The following is an 11304-nucleotide window of genomic DNA, read 5'->3' as shown; positions in this document are numbered from 1 at the left end:
GGTAATACCCGTCACGGTTACTTCACGTGCGCGGAACTAGGCTTAGTGCCGTTTGGTTGCAGCTGGTTATTATGCGCGAAGGACCTGGCGGTCTGAAAGCTGTGACAGATGAGGACGGGAAGACCCGTCCGCCCTCAATAACGGTAGCAGCAGCTTGAATGGAGGAGTTGGGGCCGCTACTAGTTGATTTGTGTTGCATCATTTTCTTTCCACTCTGACTTCATACGGTTTGCAATCAACTGTGTCGATAAACTACAGCTGTGATGCGTTTAAACGTTCGCCCACCAAGTGCCAATCCCGTCCCCCAGGATTGGCCATGTCCGTGTGCCCGTGTAACCTTTACCACACAATATCTCCCCCAGCTGTAAAGCCTTCTGCATAACCTTGCCTAATCTCTATTACATAGTATCTTCCTGTAGCTGACAAACATCGTACAAGTACGAACAAATTTGCCGGTCTCCATGGACCGAGGTCAAGGTCACATCAATGTTTCTCGCCCTATAAGCACATGCAGTTGACGGCGTCAGTGCGAATAGAGCATGCACCTTGCGCGAGCATCTCTCCGCGACCATTGCCTCGCGCCTCACGATGTCATGAGCGTTTCCCTGGTGAGGTGGCATGACCTCTTTTGCACAAAATTATGTAAGTTTAGGACCTTCGAGGGGACGAATGCCTAACATGACCGGTATTGCAAGACGTGCCGGCTTCCCTGACTGCTGTTGCAAGGTGTGTTGGCATTCCTGACTGGTCTTGTGTCGGCTTACGGACTGCTCTTGCAAAGTGCGTTGGTTTACGGCTTACGGACTGCTCTTGCAAAGTGCGTTGGTTTCCCCGACCGCTCTCTGCACAGCGAGACAGCCCAGCAGTTTGCGCACATGTGGCTAATCGAAGAGCCTGTACGGATGAAAGGGGCCCTCGGCCTTTTTCCGGCTTCCAGGAAGCCGACACAGCTGTGCCATCTGTCAACGTTCACCAGCCGCCAGCACAGTATCACCCAGCAGCTCAGCAGCCAGGTCTGGTCGCTTCACTGAACCAGCAGGTGTAGACACAAGGCACTTCACTTCTTATGCATGGTTAGGCACTTTTCATTACATTCTATTACGGCCAACCGAGTTTAGTCCCGGTAACCGGTTGGTCGGGTAGCTTATCGGTAGGGTGACCCATTGGTAAGGTAACCCTTCGGTGGGGTGAAGGCAGGTAACTCCTGGGTAACCCTGCCGAGGCCCCACCCTACCGACCGGTTGGGCCCGGTTACCGGTTGGCGACAGGTAGAATTTATACCATAGGACCATACATCCCTCCCTCCATACGTCCCTCCCTCCTAGCCAAATCCCAGAAGAAATTCTCCGATTGCTGTGAGAGCAGCCGATATAGAGTCCACTTCGCCAATCCGCCAACCCAGGAAGACCGCTCCAGCGCCCGTGGGTGGATTCGCTGAAAAACCTTTATACGCGCAACCTGCACATCAACGTCTTTGCCCTTACTTTTCAATACGGCAGTAAACCGTGCGCCATCAACTACAGCCGCAACATTTGGTTTCGTCACTTAACGCAATTTCGGTGCGCTTTGGCAAGTCCTTGGTCTCGTCCTAGCAAGTCCTGGTCTCAACAGTGCCGCTATGAGAAGCATTCGAACACATACAAAATCCGCAACGGGGCCAACGAGCCCACGATTCCTGCCGCCTGCAAACATACCTGCGAGTGGGCACTAGCTGCCCACTTTTAAGTATTGGCCTTATTCTCTATATGGGAAATGGCACAGAACTTACGTTCCGCCTTCTGGCCCTGGTTTTATGAATGAATTGGATGCCCAGTCGGACAGATATATATATCTGTGATGCATATATGGTATCTGCTATGCTGCACGGTAGCTAGCAGGGGGCAATATGATACACATGAAGTGCGCCACCAAACTTTCGGATGAGCTTCTGCTTTGCAGGTTTATGGTACATTTGAGTGATTTGAGGTGAGCCAGTTGGGGCGCAACGCGTCAGCGCGTGCGGATTACTGCGTGCAACCCTCTTGCAGTTCCTCAAGCACGTTGATGATGCGCCCTTCTACGACCGGTGCAATGCAAAATGTGCCTCGCTCTGGGTGCCTCACAGCCAGTCCATGGTCCTTCTTCCGGGCTCCTAGCCAGGACTCCCTCTCTTCATTTGGACTGCCATTTCCAAAAGACACGGCCGACCTGCAGCCAGCGGGAGCAAACAATATGCATGAAGCCAGCTCGCCTGCTCAAGCAGCCCTGAACAAAAGTGGACTGCGTCGTCAGTGGGTTATTAGTGACGCATGTACAGTGGATGGAGACCACAGCGTTGTACAGCATGGCTAAGCTGGCGTGTTTAAGACGGCCCAATCCTCCCCCATTGGCAAGCAACTGGTACACGTCGATGTCCTGCGACGGGTCCTAGACTAACGACGTGAAAGTATACCAGTCTCACACCATGCCTGATGCGCTTGGGAGGTTGATCTAAAGGACCCACTTGAACGAGGCCTTCTCGGATGTGTCCACGCGCTCCAGCCATTTGGACGCCAACGGTTTCAGCGCCAAGTGCGAGCGACTCATCTTGTTAAGGACCTGCAGCTTCAGAAAGTGGTTCCTGATTGTTGTCGGAACCACCACACCCGCCTCGTCGTCCACCAGCACTTTGCAGCTCTGCATGCAGTTCGCGCACCCGGCGGGGGAAGGGCGGCCTGTGGTGCTGATCTTACATAATGAGCACACGAGCACCGGACTCAAATCGCTCCTCAAAGCAATGTATGTGCACATCGCCAGCACATCGCCAGCACGCACACACGTGGACCGTGATTGTGAAACCTTTTCGATATGATGTGGTGATGATGCAGCTCAGGTTACGACGCTTTATATGGACTGAATACTGCTTACCGCCGTACACGGCTTTCCCCACCCCAGTTTAATGTCATGATGGCCGCGATGCATGCTTGATTTGGTTTGGCGGATTACGGGCTTGGGGAGTTACATGGAAAACGGCCTCCGCGTGTATGTCCCCGAGTTGTCGCACCCGGCGGATTTCAACACAACAGCCGCGAGGGCGCTCACCGCGAAGACATCGAATCCGTCCCTTCCAGAAGCCAGGTACTTGCCCACTGCCACTCGGTAGTTGTGGTCATCGCGGATGGGCTCCGGCTCCGACCCGACCTCCGTGGCGAACACGCTGCCAGGGACAATGCGCTGCCCTGGCGGCTTAGAAGGATCAAACTTGAACTTGAGGCCGCTGACCTGCGGGAAGCGCCCCTCCAATGAAGGCCACTGCGACACGCCGTTCTCCAGCGCTGCCACCACCTGCGCTCCCGTGCACTCCAGCACGACCGTAGGCGCGATGTATGGCAGTACGGCAACGAAGTCCTTTATTGCGAGCTTGCCTTCCGGATGAATCATGTCCGACCTGGCGGCGGGGGGATGCAGAGGATGCGAAGTTGTTCATTCCAACACAGTGCGTGCCATGCAGCGCCTGCGTGGTATGCAGCGCCTGCGTGGTATGCAGGTTCATCATCACCACGCGGCAGCAGCAGCAGCACCGGGCGCAGGGTCACGGGCTTGGCCGCAAATACTCCCAGAATCTGAATGATTTACGTAACACTAGCGTATCACTAGCAATAAACTGGCGCCCATGGAAGATCTGCTGCGCGAGCCTGCTATGCGTGCGTGCATGCGTGCGTGCGAGCGTGTGGTAGTTGTCAAACTGACGGCTTCACTTCGCACCTAGAGTTATACCTGCGGCGGAAACGCCTGCGAAAGCTGGTGACTTAATCTGACGCAATCTGATCCCCGCGCTACGCGAACCTACCTTAGTGAGCCCGAGTTTGTGATAACCATATCGGCTTTCGCCTCCTTGCGCCACACGTCCGTTACAAAGTTGCCCAGGTTGGACTCCCGACTGCGAACCGTCTGGAAGCGGCCGTCCAGCGGCTCCAGCGTCTCACCTGCGACCGGGAAAGGCAATGGGGGCCGGTAAACCGACACGTTCAGCAACCTTGTCACTCGGCTACAGCCATTTGCAAGCCACAACGAACTTGCACTTGTCGAGCAACGCGCTTCGCGGCCTTGAACCATGGGGACTACATCCCCTGAATGCATGCATGGTGCTTATGCAAGGCCGAAGCCGGGTCCATGGATGGCGGCAGCCGCGGCCACGTTGGCAGGTGTTTGGCCGGTGAAGAAAGTTTCTAAGAATCCTGTCGACGGTGAAGTGTAACAGCCTTCATGCCAACTTACCGACTTCCTCCGCCATTCTCTCGCCCATGACCTTGAGGTTCTCATCGACAATCTGCAAAACGTTATTTCAGGTTGGGTGACGATGAGGTTATGATGTTTGAATTTGCTCATCCGGTCATTTGCCTTGGCCGACATGGGGGAAAGAATGACCCGGCGGAAGCGCAGGTGGTTTTCAGGGTGGTTAGCGGCAGTTGTCTATGCAACTGCCCTTCCTAAACAGGTTATGGCAACGTGTCGATGTAGCACCCGCAACACGCGGGAGGAAACCCAGGAAGCAACGGATGAGCAAGTGCTCCAGCCAAACCAGTTGACGTGGTAAATAGCGGGGTTGCAGTACTTACAGCTTTCATAGCTGGGTCCTCGGGAATCGATGAATCTATCGGAATTCTCTCAACGGACAGCCTAGGATCTTTGGAGCCCTCGTCGAACTCCACCTCCACAACTGAGAGGTCCCGGAAGTCGGTACCTGCGGAAACGGATGGGCGGGTTGCATCATGAGTCATATGCCCTTACGTACATGCCCTCACGTACCAGCTGCCAACGTCACATCAGGACGCGGGTGCGTGCGACTGAAAAACGGACAATGGAACAATGACAAATGCATGCACGTCTACGTACGGCTGACGTCTTAAGCTGCGGCTTCCTTTCCGGCCGCTAACGGCTAGAGCCTGAGGTCGCACATGAAACTCGCACGTGCTATCGCGGTTAAACCCGTACGGCAAGGGTCGCTTGACCGCTTTGCATCCGACGGTCAGGAAGGTGAGGTCGTGGTTCAGATGGACGAGCTGACAGCCGCGTAGCCAACGTAACATGCAAGTGCCGGGGACGCCTGCAAAAACGGCGACCAGCTAACAACTATCCCCGAACCTGAGACCCACACGGCAGCTACCGGCCAGCCAGCCGCGCACCTGACTTCACTAACAGATTGTTGTGCGGCTCAATGAAGGCCGAGACGTAATGGTGGTCGTGGCCGCCCAGGACCTGGCGTCAGCCCAAGTGCACATTATTGAGTGAGCCACACAGCCACAGAGTTAACACATGGGGATAGAGAAAGCATCATAATCTACATAACTCATGCCGCGACTCAATTTCGAACTGCTACAACGGTGTACATTACCACTACCCTGGGAACACCGCGAAGCCCATCCGTTACTAAGGACCCACAATATCAACCCCCATGGCCCGTCGGGGAAGCCGGAGAGGATGAGGGCAGCCAGCTGGAGAGCCCTGAGCCGGGGGCCCAGGACAGGCGCCATCCAGCGTCTTAAGAGTGTGCGACCCCCTCACTCGGGGTGCACGGGTGGTACGAGCAAAATAAAACCCAGCGTGCATTTGCCGACGACTAGTCCCTGTACACAATGCAGCAGAAGGTAATGTGTGCAACCGCGTGCGATAACGTACGATGTGGAACTCGGGCAACTCCGCTGCCAGCCTGCGGTCGTTGACCTCGCGCATGTGGGTCACTGCGATCAGCAGCTCGGCGCCCTGGGCCTGCACAGCAACACGATTGCCGACGGGAGATGAGCAGGTTGTGGACCGGCAGGCCTACAGAACCCGGAACTAAGTCCACCTATCGCTACCCGTCGCTAACCGCTTATAAGCTTTGGCCAGGTCAATGTGTGTGCGCACATCTGGGATGATGTTCCTGGTAGGTTGGAAACGGTGTACGCACAGGCATGCGCACGACTACGACGGCTCACTACAGCGCGCGAGGCAGGGCCTCTCCCTTGGCATCCGTATCTGCCGATGATCTACTCTCTGGTTGGCCTGAGCGTTGAGTCATAACGCTCAGCAGCAGTAGTTACAGCTTTAGAGGTGCTCATACGCTGCATACCGCAACATCTGCTTTTGATGCCACGGGATACATACCAACCTTGAGCTCGGATGCCAATTGGCGGCCAACTTTGAAGAAATCCCTGTACTCCATTTCCTCAACGTTGACCGCGCCCAACGTCTCCAGCCACTCCTCCTCCACGAGGCCCACGATACCCACCTTGATGCCGTTCCAGTCCCGGAGCCAAACCTTGTCAGCCCCGCCGTACGGCGCGTCTGCAACGTCATACAGCACCAATGCATTCATACGGCTGCGATTTATGCACGAGAAAGTTTACCACCAAAGCTTTCCAGCCGTTCCGATGAATTGGCAAGCCAGTACCCTGCAGCCTACAGCGCGCAGCTAACCCATTGTTACCCATAACCCATACATGACACAACAGCCACAGGGGCTGTTTGAGTGATCCCCTTTAGGGGAAGAAGGGGTTCTTGGGTGACGCCACCAGGGGAGACTCCAACTTGATTACCAACGCTATCGCACCCAAGCAGTGTAGGCCAGGGAAGGCCCGGTCAGTTACTGCCTATCCACCGGAGGTCATGCTTGGCATGTCTACGCACCTGTGCCGGCCTCCATTACATTGGCCATCAGCCAGGGAAAGTTGCACCGGGAGTTCAGCTTCATCAAATTCTCCAGCCCATAGTCGAAGTCGTGGTTCTACAACGGGATGTGCGGCACGCAAGGGAGGGAGCAAGAATTTTTAAGACTGATGCATCGGCATCGGCATTGACACATACGTGCTCCGTGAAGCCCAGAGGCGCCGGCAGCTGGCCCATTTACCCCAGAAAGCCCTCCTAATAAAAAGGTCACAAGACTGCCTTGGGCTAACATATCTCAGCACATATCGCGGCTCAACGAAACATATCCAGACAGCTGTTTGAGGAACCGAAGGGCAGATAGCCACGCTGACCCCTGCCATAGCTAAGGGTGCTATGAACTACATAGGTCACGAAAGGTTTTGAGAGTGAATTTGCCCCATTAATCCAACACGTTGGCTCCGCTTATTTGGCGTATGGAAGAGTAGTCGTACGGCGATTTCAGATGGAATTAATCACTGGTATATTGCATCTGCTGCTGGGTATCTCGACGTATCTCTTACACAACCTTTACACCCGGGGCAGGGTTTCAACATGACACGTTCAGGTCCATCACTAATGTAGCATGATTTAGATGGCGATAATGATGATGATAATGATGATGATGATGTTGATGATGTTGATGATGATGATGATGATGATGATGATGATGATAATGATGATGATGATGATGATCACAGTCATTGACTACAAGTGCCAATTAAGGTTTCGGGAGCATCCCTGACCTTAGTCATGCACACATGCATGCACGCGCGTTAGTTCCGAGGGGCCTCTTGCTGACTGGTTTATGACTCTGCCAAGACCGCCCTGCTGGACCCCCGCACCCACCCCAAGACAGGAGACATCCACACCGATCTCGTTGAGCACAGCCACCATCTGCTTCCCCATCGTAATAGTTGACATGAGGCTGGGGTTGTACGCATCACCGCTGAAGCACACCAGGGGATTGGCACCCTTGCTTCTGTACTCCTTGACCTGCCAGTGTGCGCAGAATGGGGCGGTCGGGGGGAGGCGGCGGGATGTGTTGTGGATGCCTGCAACTAGACAGCAACCGCGTTGTGTGCACAATTCTCTAGGGAGAGAAGGGCAACAGGAATGGTCGAAGATGATGCAGTTGATTCACCCTGCTCTGCCCAGGGGCCCATGTTTGGCGCTGCACAGCATCTTTCTTTTTGATCTGCTGGGATGGCCGGGATTTCTGCAGTCGTCTCTGAGTGCTCGCCGTTGGAGGGATGGCTGGCGCAGTGACGTAGAAGTGTAACGTACTGAGGATAAGACGTGCTTGTTCGTGGAGGATCAAGTATGCAGGTCCTGAAACCAACCAAACTGAATCCAACCAACTGAGCCGAATGGTGACGGTCCATCACTACATCTACAGACGGGGTTGAATAGCACGCAGCACTTTCTGGCTGGCGTGCGTGCATGGGCCCAGCAGGCTGCCGTCTGTAAAGTAATCATCATCTATAGATCATGCCCTGCTGGTACATTAGGTTGGGACCGTCCCTGTAAACGGTAAAAAGTAATAGAGACAGCGGCACTCGGTGATAGGCAGCACCATGTGTTCGCCAGGTGGGGCATAGCAAACGCAAACCGCACTTTTCCATCAAGGTGCAGCATCGGCCTTTCAACATTTATTCCAATCAAACAAGAAAGCATGCACTTTTCGCGTTTTTTCTTGTATCCGCCTTTGTTTCGCTCTGTATCCTTGCTTCTAAACCCTGTGCCCTTAAGCAGGCCAACCATATTCCATCACACAGCCGTGTGTGCAGTCTCACCTTGTAGCAAAGACGTGAAGCTCCGCCAACGGGTTCAGCCTTTCCGGGTTCTATATTGTATATATCTGCAACTCAGAACGACGCAATAGTCAACTCTAAGTGCCAGCGACGATCTGGCACGCCGACATATTACCACATATCTGACCATTGAAATGCAGGATAGTTAATTTGCGGCCGCGGCCAACAGCTGCCGCGTCGTTTCCACTGGAGTTTTGTTGCACCGGTGCGCCCTGCGAAGGCCCAACTTTGGTTCCCGCATCCCCAGTCCCCTTGCCCAGATTCTGTGCCGATCCTACTGTAGAGGATGGCTTTCGCGCGGCAGGACTTGGAGCTTTGACGGCTTCATTTGAAGCGTGCGTATGAGACGAACATCCTGCACCCATTTTTGGCGAACTGTTGACTGACAGGACAATGCAAACAAGTTCCTGCATGCACTGCTTTTGATTTTCATCTGCGTACACATGCATCCAGGAATACGGAAATGCAGTGTCCAATCCTGACCAGGCTAGAGTGTACGTCCGCCTGGATGCCGCGATTCCAACGATTTTTAAATCAGACTTGACAAAGAGTTGATGTCATATCCTCTGTAATATTACCCAAAGACTGTTTTCGAAAGTTGTGTTTACAGCTGATTCGATTACGCAACGATTTAAATGGTTCAGGACGTACACAGGGCAACCGAGAGATTTTAAATAGTTATTTATAATGATTATGGTCTTTTTTAGCTCAATTGAGGTACTAAGGAAGCTATAGCACCTAGGCTAGAAGTAGAACTTAACACGGATCAGAAATCAAGCGCTTCTGTAGGTACCAGCAGATAAGAATCAAGTAATTGGCTTAAAATTATATTGCAGACGGAAGTCAACCAATGAAGTCGATCACTCGAGGTTTTGGCGGATCTCGCTACGTAGTTGGAAAGTGGGTTGGAGGAGGTGCATGAAAACGCCACATGTTGAAAGTGCTATGGAAAAAATGAGTGAACCAAATCTGAAGAAGGAATGAAAGTACATGAAAGTTGTTGAATACGTCTGTGATGTACTTTTTCTCGCGGTACGCGTATGTACGTTTGCCCACCTGAAGAATTGTCTTACTGTGTAGTGGGTGTGGTTGAGGATGCTCCAGCCTATGTTGTGATGGGACTTATGATAAACGGCACGAGCACGGTGACTTCAATGAGGTGTGATTAGCTTACAAGGGGCAAAGCTGTCTGATGAGTTGTGCATGTGTAACAAACGCCACATTACAAAAACATTCTTTGTCTTGTGCCTAGTCTGTGCCTTGGTGGCCAAAACGCCAACTTCTTCGCCTGGTTTGCCTGCGACGATCCTGTCATTCGTTCGGAAAGGCATGAGACTTGTTGTCCGAACAGCAAACACGGCAATGCAAACATAAACTCCCTCCTCTCTCCCTCCTCTCCCTCCTCTCCCTCCTCTCCCTCCTCTCCCTCCTCTCCCTCCTCTCCCTCCTCTCCCTCCTCTCCCTCCTCTCCCTCCTCTCCCTCCTCTCCCTCCTCTCCCTCCTCTCCCTCCTCTCCCTCCTCTCCCTCCTCTCCCTCCTCTCCCTCCTCTCCCTCCTCTCCCTCCTCTCCCTCCTCTCCCTCCTCTCCCTCCTCTCCCTCCTCTCCCTCCTCTCCCTCCTCTCCCTCCTCTCCCTCCTCTCCCTCCTCTCCCTCCTCTCCCTCCTCTCCCTCCTCTCCCTCCTCTCCCTCCTCTCCCTCCTCTCCCTCCTCTCCCTCCTCTCCCTCCTCTCCCTCCTCTCCCTGTGAAAGCTTTGCTCATTAATCTTGGAGATGTACCCCGTTTCAAGGTTCAACTCCGTACACGACACTTATTGCAGTTATTGGATACAACGTTCCATAAATTATACTAGTTCTTCTTTCTTTATTTGTCTTCTTTGCTTGCCGGTTCACGTTGCCTACAAGTCCGGTCGATTTGCGTCATGTGAACGTTTGTAACCGTCTTATGCTCGGCCACTATTTCACACTGCACATCTTCCTGGCTTCTCAATAACACCGCGCTTCGGCCCCGGTCGCAGCGCCTCCTGTTACAACATTCTTGCCGGGTTGCGCAAAGAGTAATTGCAATTACTCTGAGTCCGAGCGTGACTCGTCATTTTTTCATCCAATGACGAGTCACGCTCGGACCTATAGGTCCTTGCCCACCGTCTCTGCGTAAGTTATGCTTATCTTCATGATATGGAAGATAAAATGATTATTTTCGTAAAAAAAGTTAAAAAACCTTATAGTTAATTATTCACCCGTTTCCCAGACTTTTGAAAAAATACGATTTTGCGTCGAGCTGTGCCGGCATCCCCGGCAACAAATTTTCTTAGGGTGTGTTCACATGTAGTCCAATTGAGAGTCTGATTGGGAGTCCGATTCGGGGCGGCTTTCTGAATTGTGTTCACATACGATTGCGGCCACCGCGCGAGGTGCCACCGCGCCCAGCTGAAGCTCCGCGGCTACGCCCCATCACCCAAGGCAAGCCAGCATTATCTAGGAACAGAACAGTATAAGTATCGTTTCTATGGCGAAAATTATCACCAGGCTTGTACATACGTAGCTGCAGGAGTTCGTGAAAAATGCTCGGTGCGCTTTGCGTGAATTAACAATTGGAAAATGTTCCTATAGTATTGTAATGGTAATTATGAGAAACGGTTTGTTAAACAACTTTGTTTTGAGAAAGAAAACTGTGAATCACGTCGAATCATACCCGAAGAGGCCCCCCCGGACCCAGGAGGGTAGGATTCGGGCTGGAATTAGGGAAGAGCTCTGTCGCAGAATTAGCCTGGATTTTATTCCTGACAAAAGAATTGGTCTGCCGAGGTCTGGAATTGTTCTGGCGGACCCGCCGGAGGTATTCGAAAA

The 11304-nt window shown here is 53.0% G+C and overlaps 1 protein-coding gene across 1 annotated transcript in view; it reads right to left on the bottom strand.

Annotated features, from left to right (window-relative positions):
• Nucleotides 1-2003: 2003 nt before the first annotated feature.
• The window catches only part of VOLCADRAFT_103101 (uncharacterized protein), a gene marked incomplete at its 3' end in the record, with an annotated part of 11662 nt that continues 2361 nt past the window's right edge, over nucleotides 2004-11304 (bottom strand). Inside the window, exons 6-16 of the mRNA XM_002946641.1 lie at nucleotides 7492-7638; nucleotides 6628-6724; nucleotides 6110-6285; nucleotides 5638-5727; nucleotides 5145-5217; nucleotides 4578-4702; nucleotides 4237-4288; nucleotides 3809-3944; nucleotides 3061-3406; nucleotides 2483-2655; nucleotides 2004-2187 (exon numbers count right to left, since the gene is read on the bottom strand). Of these exons, the coding sequence (XP_002946687.1) occupies nucleotides 2004-2187; nucleotides 2483-2655; nucleotides 3061-3406; nucleotides 3809-3944; nucleotides 4237-4288; nucleotides 4578-4702; nucleotides 5145-5217; nucleotides 5638-5727; nucleotides 6110-6285; nucleotides 6628-6724; nucleotides 7492-7638 (1599 nt within the window). The remainder of the gene's footprint in view (nucleotides 2188-2482; nucleotides 2656-3060; nucleotides 3407-3808; nucleotides 3945-4236; nucleotides 4289-4577; nucleotides 4703-5144; nucleotides 5218-5637; nucleotides 5728-6109; nucleotides 6286-6627; nucleotides 6725-7491; nucleotides 7639-11304) is intronic.

Source organism: Volvox carteri, assembly GCF_000143455.1.
Source record: "Volvox carteri f. nagariensis unplaced genomic scaffold VOLCAscaffold_4, whole genome shotgun sequence".
Lineage (NCBI taxonomy): Eukaryota > Viridiplantae > Chlorophyta > Chlorophyceae > Chlamydomonadales > Volvocaceae > Volvox > Volvox carteri.
This window is presented reverse-complemented; position numbering and strand designations above follow the sequence as displayed.